This window comes from Misgurnus anguillicaudatus, chromosome 2, assembly GCF_027580225.2.
Source record: "Misgurnus anguillicaudatus chromosome 2, ASM2758022v2, whole genome shotgun sequence".
Classification (NCBI taxonomy): Eukaryota; Metazoa; Chordata; class Actinopteri; order Cypriniformes; family Cobitidae; genus Misgurnus; species Misgurnus anguillicaudatus.
In genome coordinates this window covers 31,908,960-31,930,557 of record NC_073338.2, presented here as the reverse complement: position 1 = coordinate 31,930,557, position 21,598 = coordinate 31,908,960, and the positions used below count along the sequence as shown (strand labels likewise).

General features: G+C 37.2%; 4 protein-coding genes across 5 annotated transcripts; 2 read left to right on the top strand and 2 right to left on the bottom strand.

Moving 5' to 3' along the window:
• The first annotated feature begins 112 nt into the window (after positions 1 to 112).
• Positions 113 to 3,663, top strand: cdcp2 (CUB domain containing protein 2). The gene is made up of 7 exons (XM_073853551.1): positions 113 to 181; positions 387 to 611; positions 738 to 1,085; positions 1,962 to 2,303; positions 2,385 to 2,738; positions 2,889 to 3,067; positions 3,212 to 3,663. The coding sequence occupies exons 2-7, from the start codon at positions 545 to 547 to the stop codon at positions 3,512 to 3,514; spliced, it is 1,593 nt and encodes a 530-aa protein (XP_073709652.1). The 5' UTR covers positions 113 to 181; positions 387 to 544; the 3' UTR covers positions 3,515 to 3,663.
• On the bottom strand, positions 3,596 to 5,088 carry tceanc2 (transcription elongation factor A (SII) N-terminal and central domain containing 2). The gene is made up of 4 exons (XM_055202651.2): positions 4,851 to 5,088; positions 4,631 to 4,772; positions 4,335 to 4,531; positions 3,596 to 3,932 (listed from the first exon to the last, which is right to left on the bottom strand). Exons 1-4 carry the CDS (start codon positions 4,950 to 4,952, stop codon positions 3,738 to 3,740), a joined length of 636 nt encoding a protein of 211 aa, XP_055058626.2. The 5' UTR covers positions 4,953 to 5,088; the 3' UTR covers positions 3,596 to 3,737.
• Positions 5,089 to 5,469: 381 nt separating this feature from the next.
• On the top strand, positions 5,470 to 13,417 carry cdc7 (cell division cycle 7 homolog (S. cerevisiae)). Of its 2 annotated transcripts, none has more exons than XM_055202645.2 (12): positions 5,470 to 5,690; positions 5,887 to 5,976; positions 6,112 to 6,198; positions 6,279 to 6,414; positions 6,747 to 6,840; positions 6,918 to 7,060; positions 7,213 to 7,276; positions 8,310 to 8,402; positions 8,480 to 8,703; positions 9,341 to 9,423; positions 12,390 to 12,539; positions 12,624 to 13,417. In XM_055202645.2, the coding sequence occupies exons 2-12, from the start codon at positions 5,895 to 5,897 to the stop codon at positions 12,974 to 12,976; spliced, it is 1,509 nt and encodes a 502-aa protein (XP_055058620.2). In that variant the 5' UTR covers positions 5,470 to 5,690; positions 5,887 to 5,894; the 3' UTR covers positions 12,977 to 13,417. The 2 variants fall into 2 exon arrangements, with proteins under 2 accessions (XP_055058620.2, XP_055058619.2); XM_055202644.2 differs by having other exon boundaries at positions 5,471 to 5,690; positions 7,213 to 7,450.
• glmna (glomulin, FKBP associated protein a) lies at positions 13,192 to 21,558 on the bottom strand. Its single transcript, XM_073853538.1, has 17 exons — positions 21,497 to 21,558; positions 21,279 to 21,392; positions 21,065 to 21,173; positions 19,557 to 19,806; positions 19,345 to 19,443; positions 18,835 to 19,017; positions 18,694 to 18,747; positions 17,340 to 17,370; positions 17,116 to 17,205; positions 16,961 to 17,002; positions 16,813 to 16,886; positions 16,488 to 16,572; positions 16,293 to 16,402; positions 16,152 to 16,215; positions 15,932 to 16,067; positions 15,258 to 15,334; positions 13,192 to 13,923 (listed from the first exon to the last, which is right to left on the bottom strand). The coding sequence occupies exons 2-17, from the start codon at positions 21,375 to 21,377 to the stop codon at positions 13,828 to 13,830; spliced, it is 1,599 nt and encodes a 532-aa protein (XP_073709639.1). The 5' UTR covers positions 21,378 to 21,392; positions 21,497 to 21,558; the 3' UTR covers positions 13,192 to 13,827.
• Between the last annotated feature and the right edge of the window lie 40 nt (positions 21,559 to 21,598).

The following is a 21,598-nucleotide window of genomic DNA, read 5'->3' as shown; positions in this document are numbered from 1 at the left end:
GATTTTGGGTGATGGGCAGAGGGGTTTTGACCACGTTTTACACCTTGTGAGGCTGAAAGACCAGCGGACCCACGTACTGACCACCTTGTTGGCAGGCTGGGAGGACCAGCTTAAACCAGATAATATCAGCCTTAGTCTGGTTTAGGTGTTCTTGTCAGGTGGATTTTGAAAAAAAAAACAGGTTCTCTACTTCCATATCTTTGCATTGTTAATTGTATATCTTGCCTTCATGAGCCTGTTTCATTTGTAACATCAGTAGCGTGCAAGCTGTATATGCAATACATGCGGTCACCTGTGTGTTCCTTCCTCTTATCGACTTAAAACACACCAGTTGTTCCATGTGCATGATACACCTATTAACTTTTTATGCCATTCTCTCCAAACAGTGTCTTGACAAGCCACCTGCGTGCATTTGATAGTCCTCATTAAAATTCAGTTGGGGAGGCAAAGAGTGCACCACCTATCCAATTGCACTCATGCCAAACCCTCTCCAGCAGGAGAGTATGCACAGAGGAACTTAAACACGATACACCACAGGAACAACATGGTTTGGAGGATGACTGTTTTTATTCATGTGTTGTTCATTGCTGGAAAAGTCACCTCCAAGAAAGGTAGGACTCTTTCCTATCTCATGGGTGAAAGTGCACATATCAATGTTGTAACATTGTAATTACTTACAACGGCTTTATAATTCCAGTTGAATTTAGAGTTAATATGTGCACCCAATGATTGTTTAGGTGTTAAATGTGGCGGAATCATCTCTGCAAGCAGTGGCAATGTGTCAAGCCCAAATTTTCCAGGCCTGTACCCTTATAACACAGAATGCATCTGGCTGATAGTGGTGTCAGAGGGATCATCAGTACTGTTAACCTTCCATTTCTTTGAGTTGGAATACCATACAGACTGTGCTTATGACTATATAAAAATATATAATGGCATCTCGGAGGATGAAGGAAATCTGTTGGGAAAATTCTGTGGGGACGTGGCTCCACCTCAGTTCAGCTCTTCGTGGAACGTCATGTCCATCATCTTCCATTCAGATCGTCATGTTGCACACAAGGGCTTCTCTGTGGGCTACAGAAAAGGTGAGCTGTCTTACATTGAGATACCTTCTTTGCAGAAACAAAAAAAAATGGCCCAAAAAATAATAAGTTTTACAGTAATACACTTACAATGGAAGTCTATACGGAAATGTGAAGGTTACAAGACATACACTGTAAAAATGTTTGCTGCCTTAAATGTTTTTGTTATATCAACTCAAATTTACAAGTCATGTCAACTTCCTATTATAACTTAGTTGAAAAAAGTCAACTCATCCCTAGTCAGGATAAATAATGACTGGGTTGATTTAACAAAATGTAAATATTTGTTTACAGTGTAGCCTATAGGGCGAAGGTATAAGACTTACATTGTGTGTCCCATGTTGCTTGCTGACCTTGCATGTGCAAGTTTAGGAAAAACAATTGCCCTTGCTATAAACATGGTTTTAAGTTGTTTAATACAGTGGTTCTCAAACTTTTTCAGCTTGCAGCCCCCTTTGTGTACGGTGCATTCCTTCGCGGCCCCCACGAAAAAAATTTATGACAAAAAACAATTATAGAACTTCACATTTTAATTAAACAAAACATTAAATTATACAAAGTAGTGCTGCCTTATTTTTTTTTAGGTTTAATTTCACAGAATTTATGATAAATTCATTTATTTTATAAAATGTCATAAAACTGGGGCCCCCCTGGCACCATATCGCGGCCCCCCTGGGGGCCCCGGACCCCAGTTTGAGAACCACTGGTTTAATAAACTAAGTGAAAAGTATTTTTTGCTATTCAACATGTCACACATGGCTATATATAATAGACTTTTAATTTGAAAAAATACTAATACATAAAAAAAGCAAATCAAAATGTAGATTTCCACTCCTTTGACAACATACCAAGTTCAATTTCTTTATTTTTTGTAATCAGATATGTGTGGTGGGGTTTTGACCAGCCTCTCAGGAATCATCTCAAGTCCAGGTTATCCGCTAGAATATAACAACAATGCTGACTGCTCCTGGACGGTTCACGTGTCCAATCAGAGTGTAGTCAGCCTGGTGTTCCTCGACTTCCAGTTGGAAAACAACGAGGGGTGTAACTTTGACTACGTGGCTCTCTTTGATGGTCCCACCGTTAAACATCGTCACCTGGGAAACTACTGCGGTAATGAGAGACCTCCCAATACCATCACTACATCAAACCAACTGCTGGTGGTCTTCAAATCTGATTTCAACATTGGAGGGAGAGGTTTTAAAGCCTACTATTATTCAGGTGGAACACATGTGGTAATGCAAAATCTTGAGTCATGCTTCACATAACAATAGTTTAAAATATATAATCTTATTTTTTAAGGAGAGTGCCAGCAGGTTCTTAAAACCATCAGTGGGAACTTCACCAGCCCTCAATACCCAAACATCTACCCCAACAACATCAACTGTCACTGGACTATCAATCTAGCAGCCGGCTACAGGATCAAGCTATTTTTCCCTATTCTGGAGCTCGAGGATAGGAACAGTCTGACCGACATGTGCGATTATGACTCTGTGGCCGTGTATGACGGGGACAGCGATACAGATGCTCTCTTGGGTCACTGGTGTGGCAGTGAACAACCTCCACCTTTGACCTCTAAGGGAAATAAACTGTTGGTTGTTCTTAACACCGATAGGAACTATGCATTTAAGGGCTTCGTGGCCTCCTATATTGGAGGTAAGGTATCAACAGCCTATGTAAAATTAAATAAAACATTTTCTCAAACCAATAGAATTAAAATTATGTAGACTAAAGATTTACATTCTGTTCATGGAGCATCACTTATTGTGAGCTTAGTAGTTATTGTGCTTTGTTGTTGTGTCACAGTGGTGCCGGTCAATGTAAGTTGCACCAGAACCGAGTTCCAGATTCAGATCTCCAGGCAGGCTTTGCCTCAGATAGACCGCGAAGGCATTTATCTAGGAAATCCATCCTGTTCTGCCCAGCTGACAGAAACAACCTACAAAATTCTCGCCCGCTTTGTAAACTGTGGAACTGCTGGAGAGGTAGAGAAATTAAAGAGACACTCCACCACTTAAGATTTATAATTTTTTAATATAGGCTACCTTTTACATAAGCAAAAAAGATAAACCAATGTTTAAAAAGTTCCTTGTTCATGATAAATAACTATCCTATGTAATCCTCTCTAGAAACGACAAAACATTACCATGCTGGTGAACTCGCTCTATATTGACTTTGACGGGACGCAGCAGAATATTCAGGAATATGAGGTCCAGTGTGATGCCCAGAGGAAGGTGGCCATGATCAACATCATCTCAGTGGAGGAACGTAACAGGCTCAATGAACTGGCCCGCCTGGCCAGGGAAGCAAACACCAAGAATGAGGATGAAGCAGGTGAACCCCATGAGACCAGTGACATCATTTTCATCAGCATCTGTGTTCTTGCCGTCATCCTCATGTTAATTGCTGTTGTGTGGTTAGTGCTCCTATAGGTGTGCCATTCTTTAGATATATAATGGATATACCTCTATTTTTATACCGTTTTATATGTGTAGATATCAATAGAAACATGATGACAACTGATAAAATGTTATATTTAAAACAAGATTTCAAGTAAAATGGCATTGTCGTATGTAAAAAACATGAGCAATAAAAAAGTTGTCTAAAACGTATTTGTAGTTGTCCCAAATTGGAATAGTCCAGTACTTCAGTTCCTTACTGTTTCTTCTTGTGACTGCTTACAAATTTATTCACTGGCATTTTTCCTTCTTTGACTTGTGCTCTTAATTCAGGCTTGTGTTTTAGAGCAAAGACAAGAGCCCTGACAGTTCTTCTGTATGGGCCATTAACAAGCCGAGAGCTTTGGTGAAACACCTCCCTTTCAATGTTCTCCACCAGCCCATGCTCCACCTGGAAATTAGGAAAGTGATGATGCTTATAACATTTAATAAGTCAGTAAAATAAAATAAAGAAGATAAAATAAGAAAATAAAAGAAGAAGATAAATAGTTTAAGATAAATAATGTTCAATAAATAATAAAAAAATAATTACGTTATTTCTAAATAAAAGATCATCAAATGGGTTTTATCAGATTTTTAATATTGACTATATCATTTAAGGAACATTTCTTTTGGTTCTTTTCATTCAAACTCATATATTAATGCTTTGATTAGCCCAAACAATGTTTTTTATGAAACAGCTCCAGGCTATTAGTCCTATTATTCCTTAAAGAGTAAAGAAATGCTCTCGGGGGATCAAGGCAACTCCATGGGTGTGCCCTGTACAGACTTCTTAAGTACAAATATTTAGTACCTTTAACTCAATGGCTTCAGACAGAAGTTTCCTGGCATTACTCCTTAAACCTTCAGTCTGTTTGTCACAGCGAACTTCTATTGAGGGTTTGTTTGCATGCTCTTCAATGAAGGTCCTCCAATGTGTGTACACTGCCCCAGCAAGTGATTTGATTTCAGCATCTTCAGAGTATTTACGTAGATTGTTTACCGTATACCCTAAAGAAATATAAATGGTAAGAATTGGAGACGGAACAAGTAAAGGGTATGTGTGTATGTCTCCCAATGCAAGCAAAGAGACCAATACAAATATCTTACCAATTTTGGTAGTCTTGAGCACTTCTTTGGAAGGCACTTTCTTGTCTAGTTCTCTCAAGGCTTCTAATATGTTCTCTTTAGGTTGGCCAGGGAGTTCAAGGATTGATTTGTACCTTTCAATATCTTCGATTACTACCACTCTCTGAAAAAAAATATTTCAGTAAAAATTCAGTCAAAGCTGTGGAGGGATGATGGACAGTACAAAATACCAAAGACTTACCCGCAGGGACTCTAATGTTGCTTGTTTGTAATTCCTCTCTTGTCTTGGTTCCTGCTTCACGCTCTCTGCCTTTGGTACACGAACAACAAATTTATCCATCATTCAAAATAAGCATGATACAGAACAGGATTAATGCACCTCAGCAGCTATTTAAACTTAATCGGCAGTTTCTACATAGTCTACCGGTATTCAAAAACGTTTTTGTTTAATTCCGTTTGACACACGCACCGGATACAGGTAAAGAGTTTTTTTCCAAAATTAAAGCCACCTATTAGTTCAGCAGACTATAAAAGCATGTCAAAACAATGTTATTAAACTTTATTAAAAACGTATCCACTTTACTAATTAACAATAAAGATAATATTTTAAATTAATAAAAACTAATTGAGAACTCTGCTTTAATATGCTAGCAATACATAAAATGTCAAAAATCTTTTGAGATGAAATTGGAATTAATTTCATTAAATAACGTACATATTACCAGGCATTGTTGTATTTTATGAAATTGCCTTTAATAAAACAAATCTATATATTAGGTCTAAAAAACAAACGTGTTTAAAACACATATTTAAATGTTGTATGCAAAGTTGGACCAACTGGCTTAGCAGTGGTCACGTGACTCGTGTCTCAATTTTAGCGCCTAACGTGGAAGTCCTCAGAAAGAGATAGCTCCCAAACAACTGAAGTCCCCGCGGTTTCTCGACATAAATGGGATTAAATGTTTTAAACTGAGCTCAAAGTGCTTTGCGCACTATTTAAACTTTTTTTTTTGATACGATGTTCAGTTCTTTGTTTTTTGTACTTGACTAATCTGCTTTTTGAAAGAAAGACCACCAACCGGTAAGCTATGTTGTTTTGTTTAGGTTTTGTTTAAGTTTTGTTTTTGGTTTGTCACAGCAGTCAAATCTGAGTTGATACGATCTTTCTCATTAAATTTTCGTTTTAAACTTGCTTTGATGTAAGTTTATTTAATATCAGGCGTTTTGAGCTTTTAATTATTAAATATAAGTTATCTAATGATATGAAATGTACACAGCTTTGCAGATGGAAACAGCACCGAATGTAACGTTACAAAGAAACATCCAGAAGAATGTTGAAACGAACAAGTGCAAAAACAAAATCCCCAGTGAGTGCGGCTTGTAAATATTATTTTGTTTACCAGTGTTATAGTGATTTATTTGAGTGAGCATTTTAAAATATTTATTGAAAATATTACAAAAACTATCCACAACTGAAACTTGTGTGATTTTGTTTTGTTCAGGGGATGTTGAGATGGATATTGAATATCTCTATGAAGTCATTCCACAACTTTCTCAAATCTTTCGTATCATAGACAAAATCGGAGAAGGTTTGCTAATAAATTTCTTGTTGCTTAGTAACTGAATAGCTAGTTTGAATAGCTCATTGAATAATTAATTTTCTTTACAGGCACCTTTAGCTCTGTATACCTGGCAGAAGCGCAGATGACTGATGGTTTAACAAGAAAGTTTGCTTTAAAGCATTTAATCCCCACCAGTCATCCTATGCGCATAGCTGCTGAACTCCAGTGCCTGACTGTTGTTGGGTAAGTGCTTATCTTACTTTATCTTTTTTTCTCTCAGTTTAAATTACATTTACAGATGTGCATTTACAGTGTTACATTTATGTGTATCACTTGTGTTCCCTGGTAATCAAGTCCATGGATCAGCAGAGGCAATACAAGTTTTTACTTTGGGGGGCTCAAGTTCAACCCCCAATGATAGTGTGTGAGATTTAAAGGCAACTAAAGGGATTGTGAATTGTGTAAAGATCACAATTTTTTAGGGGAATATTATTCTGATTCTTATATGAATGAGTTTTATATGACAAATTTTGGTTTTTGAAGTTCAATGTATCTATGACCCTCACGCTCCACAGAGGTACAGAAAATGTGATGGGGGTCACTTACTGCTTCAGGAAAGAGCATCACGTGGTCATTGTTATGCCATACATGGAGCATCAAGCTATTGTGGTGAGTGACTGCAATGTCTGCCTTCAAACCAGATGATAATGATTTAAATAAATAACCCAAGTTATCTTTTCTTGCAGGATATCGTTGGCTCTTTGACGTTTGAGGAAGTGAGGCATTACATCTTCCACCTTCTCAAAGCTCTGAGGCACATTCATAAATTTGGGATTATCCATCGAGACATCAAGCCAACCAATTTCCTGTTTAATCGACAGACGAAGGAGTACGTATCTGATGTTTGTTTCTTTGGTAGTACGCTATATCGTATAGTCTATGCCTCGTACCAAAGTGTCTTTAGGGAAGTTGCATCACACAGTTATTGTCATGAAGTGGATGTGAGGTATTTGAAGCTTTCTGATTTCTTTTGTTTTGCAGGTATGCTCTTGTTGATTTTGGTTTGGCACAAGGTACTCCAGATACCCAGATAGAACTGCTAAAGGTGGTGAAATCAAAGTCTTATAAAGGTGGTGGTGCTTTACGAATGGTGGAGGATTCACTTGGGAAACAGAAACTTGTGCCTTTACCACCCAACACCAGAAACCCTGCTGTCCACTCCAGCACTAAAGCACCAGTTAAAAGATCCTGCCCACCCTCACACATTAAACACACTAAGGTGTCTGCACTGGTCTGTTTAATTATTAGTTTTGTAATATGTTATCTTGTCAACATTTACACTTTCACAGGATTGTCAATTTCATGCTTAAAGGAACACATCCAGATTTTGGGAATTTAGCTTATTCACCGTATCCCCCAGAGTTAGATAAGTCCATACATACCTTTCTCATCTTCGTGCGTGCTGTAACTCTGTCTGAAGCAGCCTCCGCTAGCTTAGCTTAGCACAAAGAATGGAAGTGAATGGCTTCAGCTAGCAAACTGCTCCCAATAAGTGGGCAGAGTGATTTGAACAACTCTGACCGAACTCTCTGCTCCTCACCAGGGGGCTTCTCGGGTGCTGCGAGCAAATCACTCCACCCAAGTTGCAGTGCTTCTTCTTCTGAGAATATAGTTCCCAGTAAAAGATGGCTGTGTCTCTTATGACCTTGTTATTTGTACACAGTGTGACTATACAAATCACAACACATAAATAGGAAAATGTTCTTGTTATTTTGTCACTTGTTGGGAGCGGTTTGCTGGCTGGAGCCATTCACTTCCGGACTTTGTGCTAAGCTAAGCTAGCGGGGGCTGCGTCAGACAGAGTTACAGCACGCACGGAGATGAAAAAAGTATGTATGGACTTATCTAACTCTGGGGGATACCGTGAATAAGCTAAATTCCCAAAATCTGGGCGTGTTCCTTTAAGAAGAAATGCTTAGTACTTAATTTTAGCCGTATGTTTGTTTGTTTAGCTAGCACCATAAAAAATTAAAAGGGCAAGTGTAACAGACCTCAAACCTGTGAAATATCCAGTTTGTTATTTAAAAATTAAGCAACTCCAAAATATATATCAAAATTTTATTTCCTTCCTCTCAAAGGAACTGTTGGCACTTAAGGCATCACGGTCTGTATTTGGGGAAAGAAACTTAAACAGCACAAACTCTCATAAACCCGGCAGTGAGAAAGTTGAGGTTAGCGTCTCTTCACACTCACAGCATCTGGTAACCTTGATCATTATTGGATTTCCTTATGTCACTGTGTGTTTCAGGGTCAGATGTTAAAGCAGGACAAGGATGAAGTAGTTCCACGCAAGATTGTTTCCACAAAACGCCGTTTGGTCTCTGTGAAAACTGCACTGAATGATCAGAAGCAGAAAGATCCTCCAGTGATTTCGACACCGAGTGCTCAGAAGCCCAAACCCTCCGCAGTCAGCCAGTCACTCACCTGCAGCTGCCACATGACTGACCGCGTCTGCAACGTCTGTCTGTCTAGGTACACACACGCGCACACACACACACACACTCCATCATGTTTAATAGTCACGTTATTTAAATATCCTGTCATGGTGTATAAAGCACTTTTATCATTTAAAACTCATCTTTGAGCATCATAATAGCATAAGTAAACGTTTTTCCTGTGACCGTAGTTTACTACATGCTTTCAACTGCTTGAATGTAATTCCCTCATTTTGTATACTAGATCTATGGATATGCAAATGAGTCTCCACCTTGCCGTACTTGTAATTAGATGCTAATTTTGGAAGTTTCAAATAGGGGTGTAAATCATACAGTTCAACTTGCTGACACTAGCAGACGAAAAGGAACGAAAATTTGTGCTTTGGCGGAAATGCATAGATTGGCGTTACGTGTGGCATAGATGCATCAAATTGTTAGAAATAAAATCAATGTATCATTACATTCCTAGTTTTAAACACATAACTGCCAAGTCTCGTTGGTTACGTGTGTGTGATGTAGCAAACCAAGTCTACTTTGGATTTGAGTCTTTGGAAAACTCAAATATTATGGATAAAATACTCAGCAATGATGAATTTTCACATGGTTTGTCTTGAAGCATATTAAAAACACCATACCGACATATTAACAACAATAAAAAATGTACTTTTTCACAGGAAACAGCAGGTGGCTCCTAGGGCTGGTACCCCAGGCTTTAGGGCTCCTGAAGTACTGACAAAGTGCCCCAACCAGGGAACAGGTAAAGCTGCCCAATGGCATTAGTATTAATCATATATGCTTGTTTGGAGTGTGATTCAGAAATCTTGATGTCAGATTTCCAGTTTGAAAGCTCATGATAATAAGGCTGGGTACACACCAAAAGATAATCGGGCTGATTTTGGGCCGATTTCCCCCCTTCTGACAATCCTAGCTATGTCCCGAGCATCGCGATAGTTTTACAGATTATCTTATCAGATTTTCCCTTGGTGTGAGGTTTCCCTTGGTGTGAGGTATGTTAACCTGTTCGGAAGAACGTCGGAGCCGCGCCGATCTGAATCGTAAATTTTGCAACATGTTGAATAATTACGATCAGAAATCCTGATGTGTATGGGGAATCCCGAGGACAAACGCGAGCACGCTCTTGAGATTATCACGTGAAACCAAACCATATCCAATCAGAAAGTGAGATGATGAAAGATGGAAGCAGTCATGGCGTAGCACAAAGGCCGCTTCTCAATCTGTAGGTCGCATTTCCAGGCAGCATAGACGTCATCAAGACTGTCTTATTTCAGAATATTAACAGTTATGAAATTGACTATTATTCCTGGTTTATCGTTTATTGTTGTAATATACTTATGACTTGTGAATGTAATGCTCAGTTAACTTGAATAAACCAGGTTTCATGATGTATGCAGCCTGCATATGTGACCTCCGCAGGCTACACCCTTTGGATTGAGAAACGGACAAAGTGAAGTTGATGTGAACAGCAGAGATGGATCAGCTTGTTGATTTGTGGCAACAGCACGAATGTTAACAACGTGTCTTGTAAAAATTATTCCAAGCACTATCATTGAAATGTCTTCCTGCATATCGTCCGCCATGCTTATTCTGAAGTCTCGCAAGATTTTGTGGGATTTCCTGTGTTCATAGTGGAGACTCTGGTTAAAAATCTGTTTGTGTGTGGTGTGCTGTCTTTGACACATCATGGCACACCACACACTATAAGAGCAAAACGGCTAAGGCTATGTCCACACGAAGCCGGTGCATTCCCTATCCGATCATTTTTTTTTTCCTTGCTCTAAAAAAATAATCCGTAAACACAAAACCACTGAAACCTACTGAAAGCAGTGTAGTATATATGCCGGACCAGTATGGGGCGCTGTAATTCTGCCACAGATATACACTATACACGGAGAAGAAGACTTTGAGCATGCGCATAACCAACGTATGGTGTTGTCCATTATCGCTTGTTGGTCACCACAATTGCATAGAAGCAATAGATTTTGCTGTAATAAAGCTAGTAGGCTTTAGTAGCTTCTGTAGCACGAACACAATCACGTAGTTCGCCGTTATTGTTGTTTCTGTTACGTGTGATGCTTCCGACACGTGATGTGATGACGTTTTCGCTTCACAAAATATACGGATTGGCTGTACAGACGAAACCGCAAGGGTGTCGGTTTCAGATTTATCCACTTTAGGACCCGGTTTCAAAAAAAAGCGGATTCAGTCTCCCAAAACGCCGGATCCGTGTGGATGAAACGCCAATACGATAACAAATTTATGCGTATACAGTGATCCGCGTCTCCGTGTGGACAGCCCCTAAATCTAGGATTTTTTATTCTCATGTTTGTGGTCTATCACATTTTGACAATCTTATAAGATGTAAAAAATCTTCTGGTGTGTACCCAACCTAAGACTAGCTTACCAGATGTTTGTAGAATCAAGATGAAAAAAAATGAATTATAGTCTCTCTTGACACTATAACACCTTTAAAAATCCTAGTGCTAGACAGCAAAGCATTATGTGGCTTTAAGTTGGGGATATTAAAAAAAAATCTTAGGCCTGGTTTCATAGACAATGCTTAGCTAAAGCCAGGTCTAGGCCTTAGTTAAATTAAGATGTTTACTTTTATAAACATGCCTTAGAAAAAGACATTACTGGTGTATCTTCAGACAAATCAATGGGACTGGCATATTTTAACATCTGTACATGCACATTTTTTTGTTTTGTTTTTTTTAGTTGAGACAGCTGAAACTTTTGTTTTAGTCAACGACTAACCTTAAGCTTTGTTTGTGAAACTGGGGACTAGAATCTTAAAGGAATAGTCTACTCATTTTCAATATTAAAATATGTTATTACCTTAACTAAGAATTGTTGATACATCCCTCTATCATCTGTGTGCGTGCACGTAAGCGCTGGAGCGCGCTGCGACGCTTCGATAGCATTTAGCTTAGCCCCATTCATTCAATGTTACCATTTAGAGATAGTTAAAAGTGACCAAACACATCAACGTTTTTCCTATTTAAGACGAGTAGTTATACGAGCAAGTTTGGTGGTACAAAATAAAACGTAGCGCTTTTCTAAGCGGATTTAAAAGAGGAACTATATTGTATGGCGTAATAGCACTTTTGGGAGTACTTTGACTCGCCTGAAAAGTCCGCTCCCCTTCTCACTCTCATAATGGGAGAGGGAGGGTGTTACTGCGCCGAGTCGAAGTACTCCCAAAAGTGCTATTACGCCATAAAATATAGTTCCTCTTTTAAATCCGCTTAGAAAAGCGCTACGTTTTATTTTGTACCAACAAACTTGCTCGTATAAACTACTCGTCTTAAATAGGAAAAACGTTGATGTGTTTGGTCACTTCTAACTTTATTTCTAAATGGTACCATTTAATGAATGGGGCTAAGCTAAATGCTATCGAAGCGTCGCAGCACGCTCCAGCGCTTACGTGCACGCACACAGATGATAGAGGGATGTATCAACAATTCTTAGTTAAGGTAATAACATATTTTAATATTGAAAAATGAGTAGACTATTCCTTTAAGAATATATAAATTCTAAGTACTTTTTAAGTTAAATTGCTTAATTAAGCCAGGCTCTAGATTTAGGTCCAAAAACTGATTTTATTTATTTTGTGTGCATCAACATAATTCACCTTTTAATAGACCTCATGGACATAGATCCTAATGGATTATCTGACTGATTAAAATCTGTATCTCTCTGCAGCTATTGACATGTGGTCTGCAGGTGTTATTTTACTGTCACTGCTGAGTGGCAGGTATCCGTTCTTCAAAGCCAGTGATGATCTGATTGCGCTAGCTCAGATTATGACCATTCGAGGATCTAAAGAAACATCAGAGGCTGCCAATAAGTTTGGTACGTCATACAGACTTTCTCCTATTGGTTAATTGAATGTGTTATGTTTTGTCTTATCTTATTATTTATCTTCACTGTATGCAGGTAAATCTATCGTGTGCAGTCAGGAGCTCCCTCGACTGGACTTGAGGATCCTCTGTGAGACACTAAGAGGTTTGCGTTCATGTGATGACGGGTCACTTCCTGCTGAATTTCTAGCCTCGCATCACCCTGGAGATGTCAAACGTGATGTAGGAAGCCCAGCTAATAAACCAATGAGCTGCTCCGGCTCACTCAAAAGCAGTGCCGAGCTGCAGGAGATGGGCTGGTATAATGTGCCTGATGAAGTATATGATCTCTTGGATAAACTCTTAGATTTAAACCCAGCAACAAGGATAACAGCCTCTATGGCACTGCAGCATCCACTTTTTAAGGACATGACGGATTTAGTTATGTGAAACCTGCTTTTTTTGTAAGTATTAGACAAGAACATGAGTTTTTTTTGTAACTATGCTGTACAAAGTTGATTGTATTTGTTTCACTTTTAAAAAACACGGGTTTATAGTAAGTTAATTGTTTATTGTTTATTTCCTCACACATTTATATCCTATAAATATTTTCACAGCTAAATAATTTCTTTCCAGACCTCAGTGATATAGGGAATAAAACTGCATCTGGGAAAAACTCTTTATTCAAAGCTTGATGGATCATTTAATGTAGGAAAATCAGAAAACACTGCCATCAAGAATTTTTACTAACAGAGGATTTTATAGCTACAAACAGCTTTAACAAATAACCTGCAACGTTCTTGCATAGTTAAGTATTTATGTGAATAACACATAGTAAGATGAACATTTCAGCCTGTCAGCAAATAATAATAATAAACATGTTAACTGTAATGTCACACAACTGTCAAATTATTTGTGACGTGATTAAAATGTTCTACATCAGTATCCTTATATGTACAATAGAAGCACATAATGCTGTCAGTTCAGGGATGAAATCCTTGAAATGTATCACTGAAGAATTGAAAACATTACTATTATAATAGTACTGAATACTTTAATCTGCAAAGAAAAGTGATTGTGGCCTATGCTGACAATTATGCTGAATAACAGATGTGGATAGTGTGTCTGAAACTAATGGCATGTAATCCATGGTTGGCATCAAGTTTAGACCAGGTGCTATCAGAAAACTTTACATTTGGATGAGTTGTAGGTTCCTTGAGGGATTTGGTATATCCAGGTATTACCTGCAAGAAAAGATGCTGCCATAAAGTCTCTAACAGCAGGGCTTGACCCTGTTGGGTTCATGACACGGGTCTGTCTTTTGCTTCAATGATCTCCTCGATTCTCGCCAACACACTCTCCATCAAGTCAAATGTAAAGAGGGCTGACTGCAGAACCTGATGCACAACAAAATCATGAATCATTATTACATCTCCAGAGGATCAAATGAATACAAAAAATTAGTAGGGGTTGACAGATATGTGTTTTTTAGGGCTGATATTGATTATTACAGATTTAAGTTGACTGATAACCGATGTTTTGCACTGATATGTGGGTCAATGACAAAACAAGCTCCTAAAAACGTTTTTTTTGTGTGTGTGTGTAATGTAATGCATATTTTAGAGTAAGGAACAATAGTTTATTGAACCACATTTTAGCACATTTGATTTATTTTTTATGATATTTTTGATATCCCTAATAAAAAATGTCAGGTGGTACAACCAATCATTGTCGGTTTGCCAGAAAAGTTTTAATGTGCTCCCTGTGTCGTGCATTATAGACAACCTTAACTTGCATTTATTAGACTAAAATTATTAGCTTATTAAAATTATTTATCTCAATGTTTTTATTATCTTATAAACTCTTTTTAACCTTGGCTTTCTGGTTGCACCACCTGACCTCTGCAATGAATTTACATTTAACAGACTTCTATTTGGATGCTGGTATAAGCTTTTGCCTGTGATATCAAATTTATACATACACTTTTTAAATACAATTAAAATGTGTTTAGTAAAATATTTGAAAGAAATCTTCAAACTTTTCAGTCAGCCATAAAGACCACATGGAAATCACTGGATGATGCGTTTACTGTGTATACACGTATGCAGATGTACTACCTTGACATTTAATAATATCTAAATTGTTTTTTTAACTACTGATATTTGTAGAAAAACATTTATAGTAAAGGTTTCAAATATAAAATAATGCCAAAATATCATCTTTTATGAATTTTTAATTTTAAAACACAATTTTTAACAATTGTGTTACACTGCTAATTTGTACAGACAGGTGCCCCGCCTGCCATTTAACAATTTATTTATTTATTATTAAAAAAAAAAGTATTTAAAAGAATTAGGTTGTATAGAAAAAAGTGACACATACCATAAATATAACAAGTTATTTTTATAGTACAAAATGCCCCTGACACAGAAATATGCATGTCATGACTCATGATCCATATATGTCTGATGTAAAAATGAAAAATGTCAAAATTAAAAATAACAAGGGCTTAGACATTAACTTTTTTTAAATGCTTTTAAAGTCATCTGTTAACAATAAAAACAGATGGGTGGTGGGGGGAGTGATGAGTTACAACAAAGGTGGCTGCATCAGACAAAAATAGCATATTTCAAAGTTCTATTATTTTTATGCTTTATACCAGCACCAATAATCAGCCAGGTCGACCCCAATACTGGACCACATAAAAGCCCATTGATGTGTTAAAACTTACCTTTATCTGCATCTCTGGTGTCATGTTTGGTAGCGTCTCACTGCCAACAGTTACTGAGCAAACGGATGTTTTAGATTCTGTTAAATATAACAAAATGAGTCACACGAAATGCACTTAATAATAATATTGTTTATAAAGTGTGTATGCAAGTCTTTCACACTGTTTAGTACATTCCAATGTTGATTTCAGATTATTTTAAATAATGTGGGACCATTAACCCACATTTAGTATTTTGCATAATGCACACCCAAACCATCTCGGCATAAAGGCTTTCTGCACAACATCACCTATACAGGTACACATTTATCCATACGCTTTATTTTTTGTGTGCTAAATGATGAATTATGATTTTGTGTTAAAACGTTCACACTAAAGATGCATCTATACAACATTTCCATGCCAAAAAAAACTGATATTTGATGACTTAGAATAACATCTACCATTTAGATATTTTTGCCTTTTACTCGTTGGTTTAAATTATTATGTTGTGAAATCATAGAAGTGCAGAGCATACAAACGGCAATACTGTTGTCATTATCAGCCAATTGAAAAAGTATTCACACAAAAGTGGGAAATGTTGCTTTAATCTTTTAAAAAGAATATAGGCCCATACATCGGTGCATCCCTGGTTCATATGTAGGTTTAACACATATACGTGTGTAAGGTACAGTTACCTTTTGAAGTAAGCTTCTTATTCTCTTTAGTGCTGTTCAGTTCTGCCTCATAATGTGCTTTAGACAGGTTCAGGCCAGTACGCAGAGGCTTCAGGTAGTTATCCTCAATCTTATAAAGCTCAGTCCATATTCCTGTCTGTAAAATATATTATGTGACATTCATATGATCACTGAATTTTTGTCTTGTACTTACAGGATGGTATTACATGACTTTACTTACCTCGTTCTCCCATTCTTTATCTCTGAGGAGCATGTATCGGATGAGGTTAAGCGACTCCATGATCCTGTTGAATACAGATAGCAATTTTGTTTAATCAAATGACTTGTAGGTGGAATGAATGGTTTGTAAAGCAGATCTCACCTGTCTAAGTTCTGCAGAAGGTCTGTTTCTGGTCCCTGTGGAAGGCATAACACTAACCGCAGCAGAGGCAGCAGATGTTTACCCAGGAACCAATCATTACCATTACACGGCTGATTAAACGACAATTTGATAAATATTAATTGTTAATCAAGACATATTACTTCATTTACCATTATACTATCATTATAACCATACCTTAAGGGAGAAGTCTATCTGAGTCCTGATGTTTTTGATTATATAACCCTCAACACCAGCATGATGACTTGTTTTCAACATGCCTCTGAAGAACAGAAGCCATAAAGTACAAAGTTTTGAATACATTTGCTAATATGATGTTGTTTTCGTACATACAAGACTCGCAAAAAATACTATGGCTTAGTAATAAAATGTTTAGAGGAAACAACATGTATTACAACAGTACTTTAGATTACAGCGCAACTGTATTACCACCTGATGGCATCGTTGTACTGTGATATCATGGTATGTTTTTGTTGTGTTGCATCTAATAAGAAGATCTCACCTGAAGAACTTGTATTTGGCCTCTGTGCTGAATTTGTCAATATTCAGCTGAAACACTTTAAGGCCGTTAGTTCTCTGTGGTGGTAAGAGTAGAAACAAATCAATATCAACAATAACACAAACAATCTATTGCTAACCTGCTCACTTACCAAAGTCTGGTCTGGACACAGTGTCATAACTTTAACAAGGTTCTAAAATAATAAACAGAACATCTTAGAACAAAAATGTCTATCAGTACAAGAACAAATTAGTTTTGTAAAATGTATAAGTCACGGCAGATTGCCGTAAGCTTGTAATTGTTTACCTGTGGAACGCTGAAAAATGTTTTCAGCTCCAGAAGATCCACATGTAGACTATTATCTTCAACTCTTACAAGACTTTTCTCATATAATTCCTGGTCAAAGAATTAAAGGAATATTGTAATATAATGCGATAAGGATTATAAGTCATGAATTATAACTAAAGAAGATTTAATCATGCATGTAACTACAATGCAATACGATTATATGTTTTAATAAACATTCTTACCAATCCTTTCTGCAGACGGGATTCTTCAGTTCTGTGAATAAGACAAAAATGCACAGTGACAGGAGAAAAACAGAATACAGTACATTTATATTTACATTCCCTTAAAGGAAAACACCACAGTTTTTCAATATTTTACTATGTTCTTACCTCAACTTATACGAATTAATACATACCTATCTTTTCTCAATGCATGCACTTAATCTTTGTACAGCGCATTGTGAACGTGTTAGAATTTAGCCTAGCCACATTCATTCCTTAGGATCCAAATAGGGATGAATTTAGAAGCCACCAAACACTTCCATGTTTTCCGTATTTAAAGACTGTTACACATGAGTAGTCACACAAGTAAGTAAGGTGGCACAAAACAAAATGTGGCGGTAAAAAATAAGAACCACATTGCTTGGCGGAAGAGCACTTAGTTTGGAGCACTTCGACCTCGGCGCACAGTAACATCATTACTCCTGACTACTCCCCCTCTAGCTCAAACTTCCGTCAATATTACTGCGCCCGAGGTTGAAGTGCTCTTTCGCCAAAAACAATACGGCTCTCACCTCTTATCCACTTAAAAAAATCGCCACGTTTTATTCTGTGCCACCCTACTTACTTGTGTAACTACTCATTAGTTGTATGCATGTGTGTCTTTAACTCTTTCCCCACCATTGATGAGTTATCTTGTCAATTAAGAGAAAACATTTGCATAAAAAACATGTTCCTTATGAAGAATTATGTTAATCTGCAATACCGCGATTATTACCGCGCACTTACCCAATTTATGAAAAAACTGAAGCCAAAACGTTATTTACTAATTTTAAACTCTGTGTACGTTTTGATAATCATTCTGAATCTTTCCTTCACAAAAAAAATGCAATTATTTCAGCTTTTTGCTTAAAAAATATTTTGGAAGAAAAATACCCATATTTAAGAGTTTATAAGCAGAGAAAAAAAATAGAAAAATATGTTTGTTGAAAGCAGAGTTTCTGTTTCTTTCATTTGATATATTTGTATGTTTATATTTTTATAAGAAAATTTTCCTGGAAGGCATTTTGTGAAACTTTTGTGAAAATAAAAAAAAAACAAAAAATGCTGGGGCGCAACTTTTCAAAAAATGGCTGGCAGGGAATGAGTTAAATATGGAAAACATGGAAGTGTTTGGTGGCTTCTAAATTCACCCCTGTTTGGATCCTAAGGAATGAATGGGGCTAGGCTAAATGCTAACACATTCACAATGCGCTGTACAAAGATTAAAAGTGCATGCATAAAAAAAAGATAGGTATGTATTAATTTGTCTAAGTTGAGGTAAGAACATAGTAAAATATTGGCGTTTTCCTTTAAATCTGCTAAACTGCCAGTTAACCTGCTTAAGAGTAGCTCAACATATTCCATGTTGCACTGAAGCACGAAAACAGGGCTGAAAAATAAGCAAAATAATTCAAAACGATTTTTCAAGCATTGAATCTGTTCATTTGTAAAAACAAATTCTCAATAGTTTCTGTACCTGAGAACAGCTGGAAAAATATCCATGGCAATATGATTCACAAAGAGCAGGTGAGACATGCAGGCCAATGACTCCTTTGGATATCTGACCTCCTCTTCAAGAAAGCCTGGTACCTCCCTCTTCTTCAGTATATTACGACTTAACAAATCAGGGAGTGACTCACCAATATTTGTCAAAATTAACTGTAGATAAGGAACATAACAAGCATTAGTCATAACAGCATTAATATACAGGAATCCCAACATTTATTTAGGCATGCATATTATTGTAATGGATACCAAAATATCAAACTAAGCACCATTTATAAAGTACAAGTGTTGTTTTTTCCACAAAAAAGTTTGGTAACTCTGCTAAGCACCTTTATAACTTCATACATACACTAAAATGACCCGGGGGTCGTCTGGGTAAACAGTAAAGGCCTAGCATCACTTGTTTGCAGATGCCACTTGGTTTGATATTTTGTCATCTATGCAATTTGCACAACTTTATTGAAGTTATTAAAACATTAACAGAATCTCTGTAGCAAATTCTCTCAGAGGGGACTTTGGAAGCGTATCTGGATCTTTTAAATGGACCTGCAGGAGAGGCTCACTCAGACTCTTCATGCAGCTGGTTTTAAATAAGAACAACAAATGATAAGCACGTCCATCACCCACATCCTTTTCAATCAGTAATGATACAACTGCTCATCTTTACGCACAACTACATAATCAGATACCTACAACTTAAGCAGCTCCACTCTGAGTTCATTGTCCTTGGATTTTCTTTTGTTGTCTTTGATAACTTCCTTGACCTCGTCAACAAACGGCTTTACAAATTCTAGAAGAGCTGTGCAGCAGCGACACAAGCCGAAAACATCGTCTTCTTCCTGCTCTTTGGTGATGGGCACAGGCAGTCTGGCCACTTGACTGAGTAGCGTAGACAGAGCCATGCCCACAGATGAGGCCTTCTTTACACCCAGCCTCAGTAGCACTGTATGGGGAAATTAAGGTGTATATTTAGGGGAGTGAAAAGGAGTTTATAATTCATAAGAAGAAACTCCATATAAGGAAAAACTCCAAACTTTAAAAATAATTTTGTAGTCAGTAGGGTGGATAACGAATCAATGGTTAACTCATCATCCTATAACTCAGTGGTTCTCAAAGGCAGGCTGTCAGACTCAGATGATGCCAGGGGGCCCCAGTTTTATGACATTTTAAAACCACTGCTATAACCTACTAGTAAAATAGTAAGATTGACTTGGGAGTTTTTTAGCAATGCAACAATTTTAAAAATACAAGATTTGCACTTTCCTTCATCAGCGATTCGCAAGCATATAATTCTACAACCCACTCAGACAGGCATAATCTATCTCAGGACCCAGCAAAATATTTTTTTATTAGAAATATGCACAAAAAAATAAAATACAAAGAGAAATTTGTTCTCTTTCAGGAGAGAGTCATTCATATTTTCTTTGTCATTGCATGAATTAAATATAAGTTTAATTGCAATCCCAAAATACCTGACATCAAAACCATTTGGCATACTAATTGTCATAAATAGGACAAAATTGTTTTTGTTATACACTGCAACAGCCAAGTGACTTGCACGACCCCCACCTTATCCCACTATCCACAGTTTGGAAACCCCTGGATTAGATGAAAATGGCAGGGATGTTGTATTCACATCCTCATGACATAAGCACTGTTGGTTCATAAGTCTACCCTATCATGTCCAAATTCCACTCCTTTTCTCTCGCTTATGTTTAAGGTAAAAAAAGGCTCAAAATACATAAATAGATGACAACAAAATTATAGGATTAGTTCACCTAAAAAAGAAAATGTTGAAATTATTTTCTCATCCTCATGTTGTTCCAAACCTGTATGAATTTATCTTTTCTGATGAACACAGAAGCAGATATTTTAATAAATGATGGTAGGCACACAGCTGATTGTAACCCTTGACTTATAAAGTAGAAAAAAACAAATACAATGAAATTCAATGGGTACCGTCAACTGTGTGCTTACCATCATTCATCAAAATCTTCTTCATCATTTATCACAATACTTCCATAATATTTGTTTTCCTACTATGGAAGTCAATGGTTACAATCAGCTGTGTGCTTACCATCATTTATGTAACTATTTTCTGTTGTGTTGATCAATTGATACAGGTTTAGAACAACATGAGGATGAGAAAATGATGACAGAATTTTCAGTTTTGGGTGAACTATCCCTATAGGAACATTCACCTGTTTGTAGTTGCTTAAGAAGAAGAGTAACCGTGTCAGCAATAGAGTTGGAGTCAGCATCCTCTATCTGCTCCAGCAAACCCACCAGCAGCTCTTTAGGACTGCAAACCTGTTTCAGCACAACATTGCTAAGTTGAAAGTAAAGCAGTATGGAAAGTTCATGTAATTTATGACCAAACGGCCCATTAAGGTTTCAGAATAAAACAAAAACAACCTCCAGTAGATGTGACAAAATTGCATGACAGTGCAGAAGGTTTTTGTCTTCCTTCTTCAATAAGATCTGCACCAGTGGACCCAGTAGATTCCAGCCCATGCATCTTACAATGTTCTTAAATGAAAAGAGAAGAAACGTGGGAAGTTTACAACACTTGATTTGACTATCAAGAAAACTCTCCACACATCACAATATAGACAAGATAGCGTCCTCTTCACCTCGTTCTTCTCATCAACCAGAATGCTGAGAACTTGAGCACTGTCACCTTGCTCTATGCAGGCTCTTCTCTATGTGTACTGAATAAAATATCCTGTTATTTT

Coding starts and splice junctions, on each gene's coding strand:
- glmna (XM_073853538.1), bottom strand. CDS start 21,377: ATGGGCTGGAATCTACTGGGTCCACTGGTGCAGATCTTATTGAAGAAG. Junction 19,807..21,064: donor TCTTAAGCAACTACAAACAG/GTGAATGTTCCT, acceptor TTCCCCATACAG/TGCTACTGAGGCTGGGTGTA. Junction 16,403..16,487: donor AGATAGACTTCTCCCTTAAG/GTATGGTTATAA, acceptor TCGTTTAATCAG/CCGTGTAATGGTAATGATTG.
- cdc7 (XM_055202644.2), top strand. CDS start 5,895: ATGGAAACAGCACCGAATGTAACGTTACAAAGAAACATCCAGAAGAAT. Junction 5,977..6,111: donor GTGCAAAAACAAAATCCCCA/GTGAGTGCGGCT, acceptor TGTTTTGTTCAG/GGGATGTTGAGATGGATATT. Junction 8,403..8,479: donor CCGGCAGTGAGAAAGTTGAG/GTTAGCGTCTCT, acceptor TGTGTGTTTCAG/GGTCAGATGTTAAAGCAGGA.
- cdcp2 (XM_073853551.1), top strand. CDS start 545: ATGGTTTGGAGGATGACTGTTTTTATTCATGTGTTGTTCATTGCTGGA. Junction 612..737: donor AAAAGTCACCTCCAAGAAAG/GTAGGACTCTTT, acceptor ATGATTGTTTAG/GTGTTAAATGTGGCGGAATC. Junction 1,086..1,961: donor CTCTGTGGGCTACAGAAAAG/GTGAGCTGTCTT, acceptor TTTTGTAATCAG/ATATGTGTGGTGGGGTTTTG.
- tceanc2 (XM_055202651.2), bottom strand. CDS start 4,952: ATGATGGATAAATTTGTTGTTCGTGTACCAAAGGCAGAGAGCGTGAAG. Junction 4,773..4,850: donor CAACATTAGAGTCCCTGCGG/GTAAGTCTTTGG, acceptor ATTTTTTTTCAG/AGAGTGGTAGTAATCGAAGA. Junction 4,532..4,630: donor GCTCAAGACTACCAAAATTG/GTAAGATATTTG, acceptor ATATTTCTTTAG/GGTATACGGTAAACAATCTA.